Raw genomic sequence first — 22,648 nt, 5'->3', positions numbered from 1 at the left:
AACATTTCACCTGAGCCTGAACTCAACAGGGTCAATCTAATGCAGCTTAAAAGCTCCAGAACAGGGGCTCTTGTAGGTGCTCTACTGGAGCAGGACCAGTGTAAGCCTGACCCCGGCCTGACCCCGGCCTGACCTTGGTCTGACCCCGGCCTGACCTCGGCCTGACCCCGGCCTGACCCCGGCCTGACCCCACTGACCTGATGTGTTTATGTGAATGAGCTGCTGTTTGACACGTGACCTGATGAGGTCATTTGGATGAACTTCATATCAGGACAGTCTCCTCCTGCGTCACAGGTGAGTCTGGGTCTGTGTCTCAAAAAGCTTTTTCTCCTCCACGTACATGTTTTCATAGTATTGTTTTGTTTTGTATTGTATTGTTTTGTATTGTATTCAGTCACAGGTAAAAAAAAAAACCTTCTGCATTTCGGGGATGTGAGCCTGTTTCATTCGTGTTGTCGTGTAAATAAATTCTCTGATCTCAAATGTCTCATGTTTGGGCTGAACAATGAGGTGAACAAGACCGACCCAAAAGGAAAATAAACACAACTAAATCTAGTGCCACTGACAAAAAAACACAAATATGTGAACTGACTCAGTACTACAGGTCCATAATGTAGATGTACTTTTTATGTGAAAGAGGAGCACTGTGAGAATGTGTGATATAACTCTAGATTCTGTGTAATTTAACTCTAGATTCTGCAAAAACAAACACCTACTTAGTCCGTTTTGATTATTTAAGTTCACTGTGTTTTTGTTTCTGATCTAAAGTGCAGTTAAATCTTCGTATTGTCTTTAAGTAAATATTATTTTTGCAGCCACATACATATTTTCACCAATAAACAAGTTGCTGTTACAAACCCAAGTCTGAAAAAGAAAACCTTTATTCAGTAACCGCTCAACATTTACAATACTGTGCAAAAGTCCGGGACAGAGGGCAGTTTGAAGAGTACAATCATCAGTATTCGGACGGAGAGGTCGTGGATTGACAATATGAAAGTTGGTACTATGTTTTCAAGGCCACAGACAAAACAGATTCATGGATAAAGGACTTTTACTCTGATATAGAAACATTCATTCGATATAAACAGCATATAAATTCACTTCAAAATGCATTGTAGAGTTTTCTGTAATAGAGCTGGTATCAAATAAGTTAAGTCAGGCTAATATCTCATCAAGTGAACATCGTCGGCGTTAAGTAAACATTTATCAAACAAGATGGCAGCGATCGGACAGAGAGTTCACAGCATCATCTAACCAGAGTTTTGGATTGGCACCAAAGCGTCCGAATGGTTCAGCTCGTCTCAAAATGGAGGCAAAAGGGGGAGGGCTGGAGGCTACTGGCTGTGCTTTTTGAAATGAATCGGGACAAACGGTCTGAGCTGCGTAAGGCAATGAAACTGAGGCCACTTCAGAAAACGTAGATCTTGTCTCTTTGGACAGCGTCAAGGTCGTCGTCCATGGTGAGCAGGACCTGTGAGGGACGAGGGAGACGATAAGACGACTGTGATGTTTGACACGACAATATTACATTAAGTAGAGCTGCAGGATTCATCGCAAACTAATGAATGAAGGTTAATAATAATAATAATAATGCATTTTATTTATAAGCGCCTTTCAAAACACCCAAGGACACAAGATAAAAATGAGATAAAAACATACAAATACAATAAAACATGACAAAAAACTGATAAAAGACATGTGATTGGTTATAAAAGGTAGGACAGTCTGAACAGGTGAGTTTTGAGTCTGGATTTGAAGAGTGAAGAGAGTCTAAGGTGCGGAGATCAAATTAATTAGCAAATCTCAAAGGATGCACATTTTGGAGAACCATTATTTCCTTCACAAAATAAAAAATATCTGGTCTTATTCTGGAAAAAAACAAATCTTTTGGACGTGTTTAAAAGGTGAATTTTGAACAGAATCCTTATTAAAATTTAAAACACACATGTAACCGCAATCGTAATGGCCTAAAACGAGACTAAACCAGGCCTAAAAATAACTAATTAAGTAAATCAACATTTAGACTAGAATCAAATAGCAAAATTAAAATAATAAATATGTATGTAAAAGCATTAAAACAATAAAATCAATAGGAACAAATCAATAAGAGGCAACAGAGACACAGAGGACTATGTGACTCACGCAGAGTTAAAAGCCACAGAGTAAAAGTGGGTCTTAAGACGAGACTTAAAACTCCACAGTGGAGCAGTTTTGACGTGAGGAGACAGAACATTCCAGAGCTTTGGACCAGCCACAGAAAAGGCTCTGTCTCCTCTGGTTTTAAGTCTCGTCTTAGGCCCCATGAGCTGGAGCTGGCCCTCGGACCTCAGTGTGCGCCGGAGTATAAATTTGGATGAGGTCCGAGATGTGATCTGAGGCCAGTCCATTCAAAGCTTTAAAAACAAACAATAAAATCTTAAAAATCAATTCTAAAATGAACAGGGAGCCAGTGCAAAGACGCAAGAAATGGAGCGATGTGTTCATGTTTTTTATTTCCTGTTAAAAGTCGGGCAGCAGCTTTTTGGACTAACTGCAAGTGATAAAGTGCATTTGGTTCATTCCTACATAAAGTGCATTTGGTTCATTCCTACATAAAATACATTTGGTTCATTCCTACATAAAGTGCACTGCAGTCGTCCAAACGAGAGGAAATAAAAACATGCATCACTTGTACTTGTATTTGTACTTGTTCATATTTTGTATATTTGTGTTTTGTATTTTATGTATGTGTGTGTGTGTGTATTTGTATGTTCATGTTTTGTGCGTTCATGTATTATAGAAAAAGACAATCTGAAAGTTCAAATTACAGAAGCAGTAAACAAAAGAATTAAGTCCATACCAGAAATGATCCAAACATGGCGATGGATGACAGAAAGTGCCAGATGTCGTGATCGTCGAAGAAAGACAACAAGATACAGTCTCTGTTATGTTCACGAGACTCTGCTGGAGTTTTCTGAGAGAACAGAGAATAAATGCTTTAAACTTCTGGTCCTACACGTACAACACACAGATAGTTGTACGTTTTGAGGTTTAAAATGTTTTGCTTTTTTTATTTTATAGCTACACTGTTGCATTTAACAACAAAGCCAAATAATTACACTTAGAAAACATTTAGTCTTGTATAAATATATATGAGGCATTATATTAGAAAATGAGAAGAAATAAAAAAATATAATAATAAATTATAGCATCAGGTTAATATATTTTACAAATACTAATAAGTAATAATAATAGCATACTCATGTCTTATCTTTAATATACATTTAAATACGTTTAAATATCTATAATGACATGGTTGTTTTGTGTAAAAATCTGGGTGAGACTCTGACCTGCCACGTGCTCAGACCCTGGAAGAAAAAGTACAGTGCAAATCCCCAAACGACAGCGGTGAAAAGAATACACACGAGCGCCACACACTTGATTCTCTCTCCACTCCGCAGCTAAAAATAAAAAACACATCATAACATCCCAAATATTACACTCACAATCCAAAACATAAAGGAACCGTTCAAACACAAAGTTACCTTCATGATGATGTAAAACGCAAAGTACAGCAGCAGGTTACAGATGGCGATGGCCAAAAGGTACGAGGCAAAGTCGTTTGGTCTCTTAATGAGTCCGTAAGCAGCTCTGAAAGAAAAAAAAACAGTTTTGTTGTGTTTAAAATGTTAAAAATGATTGGGAAAAAGGACATTTACTTACAGAGACCAGTTGACAATATTTCCCAACACAAGCAAAACCATTCGATCCTAAAAGATACAAGACAAGATGTAAGAAATATTCCAAAAACTGAATTAAAAGCTAAATATACGAGTAGGAAAATAAATAAAAATGACTTACAATATACATGGGGCCGCTGCACTGTCTGATACAGTCTGTGTAAATGATGTAAACTACTCTCCGCAGAACTCCAGAGTCTAAAACACAACACAAGCATTTATGGAGACAAATCAAACACAATGTGACTCTGAAGATAAAGAGCAGCACTGTGGTGATTTTACATGGTGCAGATTTGGTTATTTGAACTAAAAACACATTTCATAGTTTTTGAGCACATAGAAAATGAATTAATACACAGTGGTCCCTCGTTATATCGCGGTTCACCTTTCACAGATTTTTTTTTTTTTATGCAGCTTATGAGTTTTTCTGCGTTCAGGCAAATTTACATAAACGTTGGATCTCAGTGTGACTCTGAAGTGCTGTATGTTTGCACTTTGTTTTCTCCCCGACAAAACCCACAATGTCGATGAAACGTTCTGCACCGACAAAGACGCCTACGAAGGTTTGAACTTTGAGAGAGTTTAAACGAGAGAGAAATGTGAGAAAATGTTAACGCCTGTGTGAGAAAAGTGTATAAAGTGTGTGGTGAGGGGTTTTACAGACAAAAAATGTTAATAATTGTAAAAAATAAAGCTGATACTTCACGGATTTCACCTATTGCGAGTTATTTTTAGAATAAACCAGGGAGCAGTGTATAGTTCGTACCTAGTCTCCATCTGCCCATATAATAGAGCTGTGTACTGAGGAGGAGCGTGGCCAGAATGTGAATGACGGAGAAAACGATCCAAAACACCATATTCCCTTTTCCAAAAACCTGAAAAAGATCAATATATCTCATGATTAGACTCGGTGCATTTATAGTTGTATCCTTCAGTCTACAAACGCACCACTCCGAGCACAGAGAAGAAGATGACCCCGGCGAGGCAGGCGTATGCAGAGTACGCGCTCGCATTGATGTCCGGGTGTCTCTTCTGATACAGCTTCAGCATACACAGCCCTGCGATCATGTACATGAACGAGGTGTCTGCAAAAACAAACGCACACATTCATTTGTACGTTTATTATTAGGACTTCTGAGCTGACACAAATCCTGGGGACCTATTAAAAGGATTTCAACTGCGATTTCCAGTTCAGAAATATATAGAATTCAGAGGTTAATCAAACGACAACTTCACAGGACAAGTCAGTTCGCAGATCTCTAGACAAACACAAGCCATAAATAAAACCACGTACAGACACAGAACAAATTCAACCCTCAGTGCATCAGGGACACATTTGCAATTTCACTCTCCACTTAAAAGTTTTATGGAAGAAGGAATAAAAGATTTAGCGTGGAGGTTGGGCTTTTGTTTTTTGCACAAACTGTGAGCACATGGTTATTCTGGCTCAGTGTGGCCTTAGTCTTTTGGAGCAGCCTCTGTCTCCACACACACAGGTCAAGAGCTCGGTCTGAACTCCACTGATTTTACCACAGACTTTGACTACATGGTTCAGACTGTCCTTGTTCCTCATACACAGCCCATAATCCTAATACAAAGCAGTAAGAGTGTTGAATCAGCAGACAACACGTGTAAATAATATGAAGAATAAGTGACAGCAAACACACACACACACACAAATATATTGAACGTTTTTGGCGTTATTAAGTCTTTTGAATGAGAAAAGGGCCTCAGAATGTTGAATTTAACAGGAAATCCAGTAAATATAGTGATACCAGACTCCTCCATAATGAAATAAACAGACTGGTTAATGTACAGTGAATATCTTTATCATTTCTGCTTTTAAAAGAACAAGATTTTTTGTTCATGTTGATTCAGGGAAAAATCTGTAACTTTTAAACATGCAGCATATTGAGACGAAGTGCATTCAAAGTCTTACCGAACTGGAAGTTGGTGTAGTTTGGACAGACGTGGTAACAGGCGCTGAGGAGTCCTTCCATCATGAGCGCCGTCCCCATGGCGTAAAACAGTCCAAAGTGTTTGGGGATGCCACACTCCTGCAGGAAAGACGGGGCAAACGTGGAATAAGACCGCTTTTTTACAGAGTTTATTACAGAGAATCAATTCAGCTGTAATGTTTTCTCACCAAAGCGCTGATATCGTTGCGGACCAGAGCTCGTTTGTGCATGATGTCTCTCTTGAGGACGATGAGGAGGAAGAGTAACCCCAGCAACACGTAACCCAGATTACTCAGGATGTTATTGAAGGAACTGAGAAGTGAAAACATGAATTTATCAGCCCTTATCACAGAGTATAGGTAAAGTTAAAGGTATCTACTACTCTATCGAACATTTCTAGTGGAGGATTCGCCTGCTCGTCTCCTCCAACACGTTATTGCTTTGCCTGGAATGTCCCACAGTACGGCATTAAACATATCTATCTATACGGAGACAAAACGTTACGCCACAAAGCAGCCCCGCAATTTCAATTTCATCTTATAACTTAAAACCAAACGCAAAGACAGCACATTTTAAGGCCGTTACAAATCCACAGGAACAAGCAAATAGCAGATTCCCCAGCAGAAATGTTACACGGTGCAGCTTTAAGTCTATTTAAACGTTCCTCACCTCAGAGCTCCTAAAGGATGAGCGCACAGGAAGTTGTAGTAGCAGATGTCTTGGTTTCCTGTTACATTCACAACCTAAAGCACAAAGAGGATTTAGGTTTTATCGTCTGAGCATCGTGTGGAAATTGTTCTAAAAAAATATAAAAGTGGTAGAAAAATCGTTACCGTTTGATAAGTGATGACCAGCTGGATCACAGGCAGAGCGTAGAACACAGCGATAGTGGCAATGTTCCTGAAACAAAACCAAAAAAATGTATAATTGTAATAAAATGCTGCTCAAAATGTTTGAAAAAAAAGACTCTCATCATGTTCTTACCAAAAATAAATCTGATATTTCTTGCTGAGGATCCTCTTATCTTTACGAGCCAGATCAGACACACAGAGATATTTCTGCAAAACAAAACAAACAAAAAGAAAAACTCATATTAAAGCGAGAAATAAAAATAAAAGTGGGATGACACGAATCGCACAAGACGAAACACGAGATTCAGATTCAGATTCATCGCGATCGCTGACCAATATTTATAGCAATTTAAAAAAGGAATATTACAAGATTGTTTTGAGACAGAGGCAAAAAAATAATAATTGAATAAGTGAGATTTTGTCCCACAGTATTGAACGATAACTTAAGTCTCAAAACCCTGAAGTTGTCCGGTTGGAAACAGGATATTTACCTTTGTACGGACGATGTTTTTATCCGAGTCGATGTCGTCTAAAGTGTCATAGTCGTCCTCCTCCACAGAGCTGAGGGACTCCTGTCTGCTGCGCCCGACACTGTCCAAAGACCGCTCTGTGAAAACAAATAACAAATGAGAAAACAAAAAGAAAAATGACTATTAAAAAGATTTGGATGATTTGATTTAGATGTTGCTCATATATCATGTCATGGGTCCACCGTTTTGATAATAAAACCATTATTTTGATCACTTTCCAATTTTGACTCGACTTGTCAGCATTTTGATTTAAAGTGCAGATTGGTTTGGTGAATTTTTTTAGATGATTTTTGCCCGTTTTTGCGGCAGTGCGTCACCAATGCGGATGGCAAACTGGTGAAGGTGATTGAGGAACGGTCGACGTTTGAAAGGCTCCTGCCCTGATGAACAAAAACAAAGAAAACTGGTGAAAGAAATGTCTCTGTTACTCTAACGCAGCGCTGGAACAAGAGGAGAAACTGTAAAGAACGGGTTCACATTACAGCGACGTAAAAGGTTAGACACTGGCGTTCGTACCCATGTATCCGTAGTTATTGTCTGTCGATGTGGCGCTGTCGGTGATCGGTTCTGAGCTGAGAGTGCTGCCATTGTCGGCTAAAACAAGAACAGAGAATCAAAAGTAGTTATCACACTAGTAACATAATAACAAAGCAGTTTAGATTAATAATTACTACTACTACTAGAGCATTTTTCAAAATAATAAACTATTCTTAGACTAGAATATGATGTTTATTGTGTACGTTGAAAAAATACTTCTCATTATGCACAAAAAATCTAGAATAATTCCACGAGACGTCATCATAAACTGCTTTTTTCCCCATATAGATACAGTATAATTCTTTCAACTGCATGATATAATATTTATCTTACTTAAATTATGCGTTTTCTATCACTGCTGAACTTATCGAGAGCGACACCAACGCATCAGTGAACAAATATAAAATCGATGTTTGCCATAACTTCTTACCAAAGGATCCGTATTCATAGGGCGAGACTGGGGTTTTGCCTGAATGAAAAAAAAATAAAATAAATGTAACAGATATAAACTTACAAGCAGCTACATTATACTATTCAAACACGGCATCTACAGCAGCTAATGTTCTAATAGTATTATTAGCACAAATCACACAGCATGAAGTTATTAAAGAACAACACAAACTGAACAATTACACAAAAACAGTGGGATTTTTTGGTGACTTTGATGTTAAAAGACACAGAGTGAAGTGAAGAAACAGGTGTGTGAAATATAATGATATAGTTTTAAAGTGTTTCATGTCTCACAGGGCGTCACTATCATTTTAAACCTTGAATTTGACCCATAATATTTAGATTTGGCTGTTAAATAAGTGGATTGGATGAGTTTATATAGATGTTTCTTCACTCTCATGTTTAGACTGATAACATTCACATCCACACGATAAATCAAGGCTAGTACAAAGTTCTAGTGTCTCATTTAATTTCTAAATATAATTGTGAACATGTAATCGTGCCAATATGTCACGTGAGCAGCGGTGCATGCGTGACACACGTCAAACGTCTACAAAGTTAAATGAGAGTAACAGTGATGTGATACCATCTCCGTTCTTCCCAAGCAGAGACGCTGAAGCATTAACAAAAGAGAAACAGTTAAAAGAGTTTAGGATTACAAAATAAAAGATTAGGAATTAGTTTTAGAGTCTAGAGTCCAGACCAGGGATGCCTAAAGTTTTTTCCTTGTTGATGCAAAATGAATGCACATTAGTGGATCAAGGGTCAAAGTTAATGAGATTAAAATGTTCTTCTGCAAATATTTGATTAAACTGACTTTTAATAATAGGAGATGGGAAGGAGGCCAATCCTGTCTAACAGTATTTTCAGTACAAAGTTGAATCAAAATATATACTTCTTAAAACACCAGCGCCCCCTCATGGGCCAGATTAGACCCTCTGGAGGGCCAAGTTTAGCCCACACACCTCGCTTTGGGCGCTCCTGCTCAAGACTATGGACTGTTTAGTTATCGGAACATTACATATCGACGGTTGGTGTTATTTTACCCGTCTCAGCAGGTGACATGTCCGGCTCATGGAAAATTTCTCTCTTCTTTATTCTGAAAAAAAAAAAAAAAAACACTAATTAAAATGAACAATAAAAAACTGTGTCTGAGTGTCTAAAGCTTAAAAATGCACTATGTAACTTTTCTTTTGTAGGGTCTTCCACCTGATTGTCTCTAGAAGAATGTTATTGCTTTGTCTGAAATATTCTATGGTATATTACAAGTGCAGGAGTTTTATTGTTAAAGATCTGACTTTGGCATATGTGATGAATGATAATACAAAGAAAAACCTCTGACCTCTTGCTGTGAACACAGGCCACCATCAAAATGAGCACATAGAACGACAGGAATATCCCCAGACAGAAGAGCATCCCAAACACGTAGATTTCAGCTGTGAAAAAGACAAAAGACAAATGTGAACTGGTTTGTAATCTTTTTAAGGCTGTCACGGTCAAAGACTTTACAAATTGTTGTGATTGTAGTAGTTTTTTTCACCAAAATGTAAAACTCAATACTTATTTTGATATTGCAGTGATAAAAACAATGTCATGAATAAACATAATAGTAGCATCTGTTTTCGATACTGGATTTATTGATGCGTATCTTGGAATTGATTTTTTAACAACCTAAAATTGTAAATATTAGTAGTAAATTGTAAAACCACATCTCTAAATTTGACTTACTTTTAATTGCAGGAGATACAACGACATCCAGGATCTTGGTTCGATTCCCGGCATCGATGAGTTCGTCTGGACGCAGAGGGTAATAACGCAGAGGACCGCCACACGCCTCATCTTCTGTTTTAACCACCACCACCACGTAGAAGCTGTTACTGGGAAAATCCTTTCGCTGAAACAATATAGACAGACAATTGTTCATCAAATAGTTTCCCTGTTTTTGTAATAATTGTTGTTGGAGACAGGGCCACACAATTTGATTAATTTGATTTAATTTTGCAAACAGCCGACAGGGAAGAATATGGATTTATTATATCTGGAACTACACTGCAACTGCACACAATCACAACGAACAGTGTAAGGAATCAGACAAACTTTAAACAAATGTCATGTTTTTTTTTCATGATGGCTCTTTTATTATTATTTATTTATATTTTATTTATGTATTTATTTATTTTTAACTATAGGATAGGAGCTCTACAAGCAAGAGGAATACTGGATTAATTTCCAAACTGGTAAGTAAATTTTCCCTCACAGTCAATTTTGTAAAGCATCTTAGCCTTTCAAAGCTTCAATATGATGCTAAATGTTTTTTTTTTACTCCTATATGAATAAAATCCTACCTGAACTGTAATAGCACCCTTCTTGGTGATAGTCTGGTACATCCCAATGAAGGCCACATTGTTGTCAAGGTCATACACAGGACACTAAGGAAGAAAAAGCATAAATACTTACACAAAGCAGTAACATTTTTGAGACGTAAACATATCTCTGCCCTCTTGTGGTGCTGAGATGTTACTGCATATTGACCACAGTGTAAAGGGGCCACTTCAGGACAAAATAACAAAAGAGGAAACAAAGGAGGAGTAAAAATAGCTTTACCTGTATGTCTTGAATGGACATGACGGAGCAGGGAAAGTTCATGTCGGAAGTGACTTTAACAATAACAGTGTCCACTCCCTCGGGGAAAACATACTTGAAATACTGGAATGCAGTAACAACAGTTTATGTTACTGAGGTGCAAAAAATAATCAGTCAAACAAGAAGAACGTAGAAGGATAGTTTCTGCTAAATTCAAACTTTATTGTGATAGTAACATCGCAATGTGCTTTTCAGAGTTTTGTCATTTCTCCAACTATTGACAAATTTCAGTTTCCCACATAACGTCAAGATTTTTAGGGATTGTGCAATAAGTAAACATAAAAAAGATTTAAAGTGACAGGATACTAAATAATGCCAGTGATGAAAGCCACTGATACATAAAAAGCATGTATCTCTGAACAGTATGTTGTTCTTATGACACATGATTTGTAACTATCTCATTAAACAGTGAAATGAAGATAACGTAAGGATTTCCCACAGGGACATTTGAGTGTTATTGGTAACTGGTTCCCTTAACTTTATGTTATTTCTTATCCCAAATAAGAACCACATTAAGCCAAACACTTGTTTTTTATGAGTGAGTAGACCTTTTTATGGTTTACCTGGGGTTGAGAAGGAGACGCTGTGAAGCTGAACTTCTTGTCCGTCCTATGATGAATGAAAAACATTTACTTTCAGTTATCCCAAAGGAGAAATGACTTTTGTTACATAAATGTACTGTCAACTAGAAGACGAAATGAGTCACAAATGCGAATTAAATGTAGTTGAAAGTTATTAGATTACTATGTCCAAAGAAAGACCACATGATGTTAACAAAGACCCAATTTTAAATAGTGCAACACGAGTTTGTCAGGATCCAGGTTAGTACTCACTGTAGTGTGAAGCGCTCCACGCGGCTGACCCTGAGCTGGTAGTTGGTGCCTTGACTCGATAAAGTCGACACATCCACAAAGAAGTACTGGGTCTCAGAAGCAACCACAGTTGGAGGTTGGCACAACGTTCTCCCGATATGATTGTACGGATACTTCCTTTGATATCTACAGAAAAAAAAAAAAATAAATAAAAACGTACTTTAATTAAGAAAAGATTATTGAGCAACAAAGATCAAATGTATGCTGTGATGATACACAGCATAGATAAAAATGGTAAAAAGATAAATTTCTGGAATGTCAAGTAATGGTTAAAATACAGTTAATATGATAGATTACTTTACTGACATTTAAGGCAGTCCCTGAACAACTTCTCTTTTACAGATCTTGATGAGAAACACTGGACCGCAAACGTAAACATGAGGTTGTTCAAACTATTCTTGTTTTTTTAATGTACCATGTTCCAGAATATCTGACTTATCATATTTGGAAATATTATGGGAAATGTTACAGTAACCACTATGACCAGTCTTATGACTTTGTGGCCCTGTCAAGTGTCCTGTTTACACAATAATGGACCACAGACGGAAGTACAAGTTCAAGTTTCTTTTCTTGGTCTAACAGTAACTACCCCAATAGAGGAAACTCATGATTACATGTAGATCCCTAGATATAAATAATTACAATCCATTAGTCAACTATAGTACAATAATCATTTGTATTGTGCCTTCAAAAGCTTTGAAACACAAATTTAAAAATAGAGAGTTCGTGTGTGATGCTGAGATATCGATGATTAAATAATTTGGTTTAATTTTGACTATTGAAATAAACCAATGTGTTCCTAGAATGCAGCTGAATTAACAGGTCTTTGTGAGTGTGCACTAAACGCTGAACATTGAAACACAAATCGGCTTAATCAGGTTACGTTTCTACACAGTTTACAAGCTCTGATAGCGGTTGGCTAACAGCCCATTACAGATTATTGTTTCATGGTTGTGAAACGTGGACAAAAATCTGCTGAGGTCTGCTTACACTATCATCTCCCTGAACTGTACCAGACACGCCTCAGGACAGACTTTGTATCTTTACTTTGTGCATATCTGACGTGTCTATGGCTCATTAGAGGCATATAAAGCCCTGGTGTGAAACGTGGCAAAGAGATGGACTAAGGTCTGGAGAAGATCGAAATGCTATTAATACAATATAAATGTACTATACTGTATATATTTAATTATATACATTGGGATTGTGTCGTCACTCCTCATATCATTTTCAGTTAGCCTTTAATAATGACCTATGGAGATTTTAAGACGCTAAATACTTGCATAAATTCATTTACCATTAGTGATTCAGCGGCTTATCAAGTTGTGTTACAGCTCTGTTTGCTGTTACATATTCTTTTGGCTAATGCATCTCTATGTGTTGTTATTTTTTTCATGTTGGATCCTGAAATCTTGTGAATTTGTAACTTCCACGATTTATTTCACTCCTGTTATTTTTTCGTCCGTGTCCATGTTGGCTTTGCACTACTGTTTAAGAAGCATATGTTCTCTCATTGTGAAACAGAGAGACCCATGACCAGGTTATTTCCCTTGTAGATCAATAATGTCTATACTTAAAAGTGCTGTTCCTGTTATAGACACCCAGTGAACGGAGCAATTTGTGGTACTACAAACAAGCTCTCCAGATAATTTTAAGTTTAAGATGAGGTTTACAAAACTGAATGAAAAAGCAAAATAATAATGTCCGGAAAGGTACAGAATTAAACTTCGTCAGACTGGCCTATGGTTAGTGCATTGTATTGGTCAGATTTGTATACTCACAGGCCTCTTAATATCAAAGGGACTTGAAAAGATAGGACAGCTTGCTTTTGACGGACCACAAACAGAATGGGACTCTCTGAGGCTTGTGACAGGACATCTACAGTCACACGAACACCCTCCGTCTATAAACACAACACAAAAACTCCATATTATAACGTGTAAAAAACAACAAGAAGATATTCAGACGAACACTGGGTTGTGTCTCACCTTATTCCTGGAGACAGTGTGGTTGAAAGCATAGATTGTCTGATTCTCATTTGTAACAGTGTCATTGTACGTGACATCAAACTCTGCATCTTTTTGGACCACATTTTTGGTGTCCCCCATCACCCCATTGCCACAACCGAGGTGTATTGCACAGATCCAAACTACGAATGTTAATCCAGGACAAAACCAGCGATGGCGAGGACTTCTTGGGACGCCTTTATGTCGAGATTTCCAACAATTCCTCAGAACCATTTTCTCCAGCAGGCTAGTGGTAAACCTTTTTAATTGTATCCACTGTGGGAAAAACAAGTCAAGCCCATCCACCCAGCACCGTTATGATCGCAGTGAAAGGCTTGATAAACAATAACAACAGCTGCTAACTGGAAAAATCAAAGAGGAAGCTAGTGGTTTACATCCTCAATACTGCCTGTAAAACAAAAAACACGACACTGAAGGATGCAGATTTCGCAAGACAAGTCGATTTCACATTTTCTTCACCGTTGGAGATTTGTTGAAGGCTGTTGCTAACATATTAGCATTGCAAAGTAGGACGCAGGCAAAGCGACGGATTAGCCCCTTGTTTTGATCCACGCCTAAAGATTTAAATCAAGCGACTACGTACAAAAATACAAAATGATCTGACCCTGTGATTGCTCAGCGGCTGTCATGGATATTTTTCAGGCAAACCGTGAGAAGCGTCTGCAGCGACCGCAGTGTGTTTACAAATGAGATCAACGTGAGACGTCAGCGCCCCCTGCACGCGCCACAGTAAACACTGCGTACTGCGTCATCACGTCACCATTTCTCATGTACGTAATAATAATAATAATAATAATAATAATAATAATAATAATAATAATAATAATAATAATAATAATAATGATGATGATGATAACAATAATAATAATAATAATAATAATAATGATGATGATGATGATGATGATGATGATGATGATAATAATAATGATGATAACAATAATAATAATAATAATAATAATAATGATGATGATGATGATGATGATGATGATGATGATAATAATAATGATGATAATAATAATAATAATAATAATAATAATAATAATAATAATAATAATAATAATAATAATAATAATAATAATAATAATCGAGATAATGCTGATTGATTGTCAGTCTCTTGAAAGTTATAGTCTACTCTGCAAGGTGTAGACTATAACTTTACATCTTACAATTCACAAAAACTGCAGTCTCACAATCAAAGCTTTTTTTTTTTATTGTGTATTATAGAGTACAATTCCATAGCTTGTAGAAAATGCTGTGTGACTCTTTTCTATTTGGCCATGTTGTAGAGTTGTCATGTTCTTGTTGTAGAGTTGAGGACCACTGGCTTTGCAGTTTACTGTGCAGTGACATAGTTATGCCACGAAGAGGCGCTGTCTACATCCACAAAAAATAACTAGCAGCATTCAGTCAATGGTTTGCGCTGCTCTGACGTTTCTGCTTTCAAAACAAAGCATTTTATTGTATATCTGTTGCGTAGAAGCTTGTAATATAAGCAGTAACCTCTATCAAATGTAAGTGGATTTATAAATCCTTGCTGCCCTACACCCTGCCTGGATATCACCCCTGTTGTGCTTTAATCACATATTTGTACAGAATACAGAAAGATTCCCGCCCTTAAAGCCTGTAGTCGTCTTGGTTTCTATGAAAGGTGCAGCTGAATCACTGCGCGGAGTGAGACTGCGCACTTCTGTGTCTCCAAGGCAACCACTGTGGTTCCAGTCGATGAAGTCATTTGTTACGCTGATTGTTGCCATGGTTACAACCTAGAGAGGGCGCTGCGGAGGAGCTCTACGTAAAATGACGCAGGGCGGGGGCGTGCCCGAGACGCGCGCTGCGCAAGCCCGCTTGTTGTTCCCGCAGAGAGGAGAGAAGATGGCGGCCGTGTCGAGCGGAGGTACTGCTGGGGCCGCTGCGGCCGGGATTACTCACTCTACCCGACCGTCTCACGCGGTTATGGGCCCTCAGAACCGAGCCCAGCCGTCCTCCATGAGCCACTCCGGCCGCCCCAGCTCGGCCGGCGGCTGCATCACTAATCCCGGCCACACTTCGGCCACCAGGCCCCCCCCGGCCCGTGTGGGCCACTACGAGATCGAGCGGACCATCGGGAAGGGAAATTTCGCGGTTGTTAAACTTGCCACGCACGTCATTACCAAAGCAAAGGTAAGACGCGTGTTAACCCGCCTCTAGAGATGAGTAAATATCAGCTGTCACAGGTTTATTTCAGTGTTTTTCACTGAGTCTTCGGGATGACGATGGGGCCTTCAGGCTCAGGACAGACGGGCAGCCCGCTCTGGACAGCCCACTCTGGACAGCCCGCTCTGGACACGCCGCGGCTGGACATGGGGGGCTCTACAATGTGTCCAAAATTCAACATTTAAGACAGACACACTTCATTTAAAATGTGTGCTTTACACAGGCTCTGATGTGAATGACAGGTACAGACACGAAGGCCTGATGTGAATGTGGCACAGGGGACAGAGGGAAGAAGACGTGGGACAGAGGGAAGGACACAGAGGACAGGGGACAGAGGGAAGAAGACGTGGGACAGAGGGAAGGGCACAGAACACAGGGGGCAGAGGGAAAGAGGACATGGGACAGAGGAAACAGGACAGAGCAAAGAGGAAAGGGAACAGAGGACAAGGGACAGAGGAAAGATAAAAGAGGACAGGGAAAGGGGACAGAGGAGACAGATGAAAAGAGAAGAGCGTAGGCTGGATAAGCCTAGCTCCTTTGCTGTATGGACAGATGTGTTTTACACCAAATGTCCATGTCTAGGTCTGATTCAGAGAACAGAACGTCGGAAAAAAAGAGTTCACAGCTTCTCTGTGAATTGTGCAGATCTGATGTAAAATCTTAGACTCAAAGTGCCATCGAAATCTGACTTCACACAGATGTTTTACTTTTTCTGTTTGAGGCTTTCCTTTAGTTGCTGAATGTGGAAAAAAACTTACAGTATTTCCTTTTTATATTACAATTGTAGATATTCAAGTATACATTTCATTGAATAAAAACTCAAGCCCAAATGATTTCCAGACATTTATATATTTTTAAATGAACGGCAGCTGTAATTATTTAAATAAAATAGTGAACATTTGTCAGCGAGATTGTATTATTGATTGAAGAGCCTCTATTTGTTTTGAGAGAGCACAGGGCAGCTGAGTTTGCGCCTCTACCTGTATGACCCTTGTTGACATGTACACATCAGAATCAGAATCAGAATCAGAATCAGAAGACTTTTATTGCCATAGTCTGTGAACACAGTTCACAAACTAGGAACTTGATACGGTGAAAAAGTGCAACATAAACACACTGAATAAATACAAATACAAATACAAATACAAATAAGAGCATGCACAAAGTTAAAAAGATATGCTTAAAAAAATCAAATGAAATACTTAAAGGGAAAAAATATGTACAATAGCAGCATCAGAACAACAGTGCAAAGTGGCTTATTAAAGTGACCGGTGTTATAAAGTGTCCAGTTTAGTGCAGGTATTATAGAGTGTTCATGAGACAAACAGCAGAGGGGAAGAAACTGTTCTTATGGCGAGAGGTTCTGGTCCCAATGGACCGTAGCCTCCTGCCAGAGGGAAGTGGCTCAAATAGTCCATGTCCAGGGTGAGAGGTGTCAGCTGCTATACGGCCTGCTCGCCCCCGAGTCCTGGAGACGTACAGGTCCTGTATAGATGGAAGGCTGCAGCCAATCACCTTCTCAGCAGAGCGCACAATGCGCTGCAGTCTCTGTCTGTCCCTGGCAGTGGCCCCAGCGAACCACACAGTGATGGAGGAGGTGAGGATGGACTCAATGATGGCCGTGTAAAACTGCACCATCATCTGGACTGGCAGCTTGCGTTTCCTCAGCTGCCGCAGGTGGAACATCCTCTGCTGGGCTTTCTTGATGAGGGAGCTGATGGTCGGCTCCCACTTGAGATCCTGGGTGATGCAGGTGCCCAGGAAGCGGAAAGAGTCCACAGTGGTGATGGGGGAGTCCGTCAGGGTGAGGGGAGGCAGGGGGGCTGTGACTTTCCTGAAGTCCACGATCATCTCCACTGTCTTCTGGGCGTTGAGCTCCAGGTTGTTGCTGCTGCACCAGGACACCAGCCGGTCCACCTCCCTCCTGTAGGCAGACTCATCGCTGTCCGAGATGAGTCCGATGAGGGTGGTGTCATCCGCAAACTTAACCAGTTTGACGGAGTCGTGGCTGGAGGTGCAGCAGTTGGTGTACAGGGAGAAGAGCAGGGGAGAAAGTACACAGCCCTGTGGAGATCCTGTGCTAATAGTCCGAGTGTCCGAGACATTCTTCCCCAGCCGCACGCGCTGTCTCCTGTCTGTCAGGAAGTCAGTGATCCACCTGCAGGTGGAGTCAGGCACGTTGAGCTGAGCGAGCTTGTCCTGGAGCAGAGCAGGGAGGATGGTGTTGAATGCAGAGCTGAAGTCCACAAACAGGATCCTGGCGTAGGTTCCCGGGGAGTCCAGATGCTGGAGGATGAAGTGAAGGGCCAGGTTAATGGCGTCGTCCACAGACCGATTGGCTCTGTAGGCAAACTGCAGAGGGTCCAGGAGGGGGGAGGTGAAGGACTTGAGGTGGTGCAGGACCAGGCGCTCAAATGACTTCATGACTACAGACGTCAGCGCCACAGGTCTGTAGTCATTAAGTCCAGTGATCCTGGGCTTCTTGGGGACGGGGACAATGGTGGACAGCTTGAAGCAGGCTGGGACATGACATGACTCCAGGGAGGTGTTAAAAATGTCCGTGAAGACAGGAGCCAGTTCCTCAGCACAGTGTCTAAGGGTGGAAGGAGAGACACCGTCTGGGCCTGCGGCCTTACGGGGATTCTGCCTTACATGAGCAGAGATGGGTTATTTCCTTGTTTTGCGGTACATAACCACTATAAACTTTGTATTTTCCTTTATTGTCATAATAAGAACAAGAACACAGAACATTAAAATGGAAATAGTCTCGACGAGAAATTATGTAATGCTTTCACAGCACTTTTAAAGACAAATTGATCCTAAAACCTGTGCTTTTTTTGACTATTTTTACGTGGAAAACATAGTACTGTTTTGTCTAGCTGAGTAATTTAGGGTCTGACAGAGGAAAACGGCCAAAATGACAACATGCAGCGTCGAATGAAAGGGAAGCCTATGTTTGTTGACAGTCTATGGTGGTCAATGACGAACCAGCGGCTGCTCATTTTCATAAACTAGCAGTGTGGCGTCAGTGCACTGTTTGCTCATGAATATCAGAGGGACTGGAGAGCATCTTCACATCACAGGCATCACCGCAGACGTCATGCATTTGAATACAGTCACCGGCAACGTGGTAAAATGTGTATAAGCGGAATGACTTGTTGTGGTAGAGCCGATGTCATGGGAAACAGCTGACTAGACAAAAGCTAAATGAACTATCAGTGTGGTTAGACGCAGCGAAGGGGATAAAAGACGAGGTTGCTCTTCTGTGCGTCGCGTTATCTAGGAAAATCAAACTCTGCATGTTTGTTCTACACTTTCCAGGTGATGTAATAGATTGACGATAGTGAAAGTGCGGCTGCTCGGTAAAACATTTGTTGATTCGTGCGTTGAAATGATTAAATATAAAAGCAGCGCAATTGTGTAAATATTAAATGTGGCCGCGTATTTGAGTTTTAAGTTAATAAGAACTGGGACTGCTCACGTTCTTCTCGTTTATGAGTCAAACTATTCGTATGCGATTGTGTGAATGAAACTGGAAATGAAATACAGTGAAAGTCTGACACACATTGTTCCAGGACTAAGTGAATAGAGACTGTTGTGTCAAGAAGGACATGACAAATCAATATGTAAATGAGTGTGTACTGGGGAACAGATTTGCTGTGACAAGCCTAAAGGAACTAGAAGGAACTCCTGAAAATAAAACACAAAATATGACATTAGTGAGCAGTTGATTAAAAGTTCAGGTTGTGTACTTCTGTATTAGTGCTGTTGAGTTGATGTTTTGCATGTTTTTTAAAGTATAAGGTGTATAATGTAAGGCCAGAGGACACAAGGTCATTCTCCCGTCCTACCAATTTTCAGTTTGAGTGTTTTTAGGAAAGTGAAAATGGTGAACAGGAGGCAGAGTGCAGGCAGAGCATTAGGTAACAGCAGGCCTAATGTACTATGTAACATTTTCACTACTCACTCTCTTAGTCACACACAGCATCCCCTCGCTCACAGACTGCAATGTGATTTCATTTGGCTCAAACAGCACGGCTCAGGGCTGTGTTTGAGCTGCCGGGCTTCTGCCTCTCAGCGGTGAGTCCTGAGCGAACGTCACGAGGGAAGGAGTACGCAGGCAGTAGTAGCAGGAGGAATATGTACGACGTGATGCGAGGTGTAGTAAATAAAATCGTATCCAGCTGTGTTTTACGTTCTTAGATTCTCCTAAATAAGCAGAAATTGATTAGAGTTGTGTTTTTAATAATCAATCGTCTGTGTAAAAAATGTCAAAGTTTGGCTGTTCTCCAGTCGGTCCGTACTGTGAATGTGATGTAGAGGAGGGGAGATTATTGAAATATTGGTAATATTGTGGGTGTAATTAATTAAAAATGCTGCCAAAAGAGTTGATTAAAAAAAAACTACACGAAAAAAGCCCCTAAAAACATATGTTGTAAACCACCACATAACATTTTTACCACAAATTTAGCCGTAAAATGACCCACAAAAGTGCATTGTCTGAATATTGTTATCAGGATCCTCATGTGATGCTGGTGATTGGAGAAGTCACTGGAGCACACCTGAATATTGACCCTCTGGAGTGCTTTAAGAAACTTAAATGTGCCGTAAATGCATGAAATTATGTTTATTATCGTACAGGTAATCTCAACTCAAAATCACAATTAGTAAAAGGCTGTCATTTTTACCGTAATTTTCATAAACTACCGAATATCCAGACTTCTGCGTAAAAAGGTGGTGGTTTAGATCTGTGCAACATGTTCTAAAAGGTGATTCTTGTGTTAGTTTGTCAGTTTAGATTTGAAAGGAAACGTGTCCAAAATATTTGACAACAAAAATGAAATACGATCTTTGAACACGATCCAATTATTAAAACATAAATTGCAAATCTATTCGTAATGTTTGTCAGAAAAATCACAATTTGACATTTTCGCTAAATCGTCAACCATATTATCGTAGACTTTAAGGACGCAAGACAAAATTTGAAAAGACAGATACCACGGCGGTTCGACTGCACAGCTTCACCAGCGTTTGTGGCGACTGCGTGTGACCTGGACAACGAGGGGAGAAAGGTCACTCTGGTTTCCGTAACAACGACGATGGCGTCACTTTTACCTGACCGTCTTATGGTGTAGTTGCGTGCAAAACTACAACATGCAGAGCTGAAACAAATGTTGATTTTCTTTTCTTTTGTGTAGAAGATGGGGCAAACCATCGCAGCAACAGCGCATTTCTAAAAACTGCAAGATTAACTAAGATAGAAGCGTTTTTTAATGTTATAATTGGTGTTTTATTGCCCTAAAACGTAATAAAAAAATGCGTCCTTTGCTTTGAGTTTTTTTTGCACAGACTTGACTCATAACTAAACATCATGGAAAGGTTATTGCTTTACTCTTCACCAGTACGGCGTTAAACGTATCTATATCTTAAGACGAGAGGAGCTTAAACGATGATTAGACAGGGATAAATAAGCTTAGAATCCCTCCAATTGTGACTGAAAGGCATTGGCTGAAGCTGTGTACGTGACTGTGACGTTGTTTCTCTGTGTATGTCTGAATAAACTAACCAACTAAATGATTTATCAGTAATCACGTCGACTAAAATACAGTCATGCGTATATTTCTCCTCATCTGTGTTACTTGTGCACTTCTTGTTAGCGTCACAGTTGTTTCCGAGTTGTAGTAATTGAGTGAAAGTTGCATGAAGTCTGTCTCCGAAGTCCCTGAAAATGGCAGATGGATTTGCAGAACCCAGATTTCCCACTTTCTCGAAAATGTCTGTGGATTTGTACTTGAAGGTGACACTCCACTGAGTCATTTCCACACAAACTCCAGATACAAGTACACACCACACTCAAGGAGAGCCACTATGAAACGGAGCTGATTCACTTTGCATTATGTTTACGGCTGAATCCCCGGCCATAGGGGAGACACTGATCAATGACTTTTTAAGGTTTAATGAGACGCTTCAATTATGTTTTTTTTTATCAGATTCTTCTATAGGCCTTTACTAGAGAGATAGATGTGCATCAGTCAATAGTTAAAGCATTCAGGTGGTTCCTTTTTGAGCCCAGAACATGTATATTTTTAAGTTTGGGCGCTGCAGAGCTGTTGTTTGACACGTCCGTCTGGGTCTGTCTGCGCAGGTGAGCCTAGGTCTGTCTGCGCAGGTGAGCCTAGGTCTGTCTGCGCATCGTTCCAAACCCTTTTTCTCCTCCGCCACCAGGTCTCCTCCGCATACAGTCACGTGTTCAGCCACCGTTAGACCACTACGTTTAGGGAAAGCGAACGTGTACGTGGAATAAGTTTGTCAATCAACTGACGGCTCATGGCGCAGTGTTCGGGGTGAATGAAGAGGAGTATGAGAACAAGATCGACCCAAAAATAATGTAAACAGAACTAAATCTAGTGCGCTTTGGGGTCGATCCACGTGAAAACCACCTCATTTAACTGTTATAACTGTCAAAAAAAAAAAAAAAAACACAAAACGCAGTCGATTTTGGTCAGATACATCTATTTTCGTGCGATATTGAAGCTCTAACTTAAACGCTAATAATACATTTTCACTTTTTTCCACAACTCCTTACCGTTATGTGACTTTGTTTTGAAAATTGAATGTGTGGCGGAAACAGGATGAAGGTGCGGGCTCCGTCTCGCCGTCCTTTGGCGACACAATTCACCCTCATTTCTAATAATCGTGTAATCATTAGTTGCAGTCCGACCTTTTTGTACTTTTTGCTTGAGTATTTGATGTGTAAACAAACATGCATGTAGTTGCTAGGCTGCACGTGTTTACATTGTTCAGACTAGTTTCTTTTTTTTCCTTATCAGAGTGTCCCGCGCGGCGCTGTAGTTGTGCGTACATGTCG

At 39.8% G+C, this 22,648-nt stretch overlaps 2 protein-coding genes across 7 annotated transcripts in view; one reads left to right on the top strand and one right to left on the bottom strand.

Moving 5' to 3' along the window:
• Nucleotides 1–860: 860 nt before the first annotated feature.
• sidt2 (SID1 transmembrane family, member 2) lies at nt 861–14,310 on the bottom strand. Of its 4 annotated transcripts, XM_033976796.2 has the most exons (27): nt 13,549–14,289; nt 13,342–13,463; nt 11,522–11,686; nt 11,252–11,297; nt 10,650–10,751; nt 10,391–10,474; nt 9,774–9,939; nt 9,388–9,481; nt 9,092–9,144; nt 8,632–8,658; nt 8,026–8,064; nt 7,575–7,652; nt 7,376–7,438; nt 7,020–7,135; nt 6,662–6,735; nt 6,511–6,577; nt 6,347–6,420; nt 5,866–5,989; nt 5,659–5,776; nt 4,668–4,804; nt 4,486–4,594; nt 3,841–3,917; nt 3,703–3,749; nt 3,525–3,630; nt 3,330–3,440; nt 2,840–2,953; nt 867–1,471 (listed from the first exon to the last, which is right to left on the bottom strand). In XM_033976796.2, exons 1-27 carry the CDS (start codon nt 13,798–13,800, stop codon nt 1,409–1,411), a joined length of 2,628 nt encoding a protein of 875 aa, XP_033832687.1. In that variant the 5' UTR covers nt 13,801–14,289; the 3' UTR covers nt 867–1,408. The 4 variants fall into 4 exon arrangements, with proteins under 4 accessions (XP_055081956.1, XP_033832687.1, XP_033832689.1 ...); XM_033976798.2 differs by lacking the exon at nt 7,376–7,438 and having other exon boundaries at nt 874–1,471; nt 13,549–14,310; XM_033976797.2 differs by lacking the exon at nt 8,632–8,658 and having other exon boundaries at nt 886–1,471.
• Nucleotides 14,311–15,427: 1,117 nt separating this feature from the next.
• sik3 (SIK family kinase 3) overlaps nt 15,428–22,648 on the top strand; it is a 38,793-nt gene continuing 31,572 nt past the window's right edge. For 2 of the 3 annotated variants that reach the window (XM_055225860.1, XM_033976453.2), the window contains exon 1: nt 15,428–15,747. In XM_055225860.1, the coding sequence (XP_055081835.1) occupies nt 15,460–15,747 (288 nt within the window). In that variant the 5' untranslated portion in view covers nt 15,428–15,459. The remainder of the gene's footprint in view (nt 15,748–22,648) is intronic. The other variant, XM_033976451.2, reaches the window with a different exon arrangement.

Source organism: Periophthalmus magnuspinnatus, chromosome 13, assembly GCF_009829125.3.
Source record: "Periophthalmus magnuspinnatus isolate fPerMag1 chromosome 13, fPerMag1.2.pri, whole genome shotgun sequence".
In the NCBI taxonomy this organism is placed as follows: Eukaryota; Metazoa; Chordata; class Actinopteri; order Gobiiformes; family Gobiidae; genus Periophthalmus; species Periophthalmus magnuspinnatus.
Note: the sequence above shows the minus strand (reverse complement) of the source record. Positions and strands in the feature narration are given on the sequence as shown.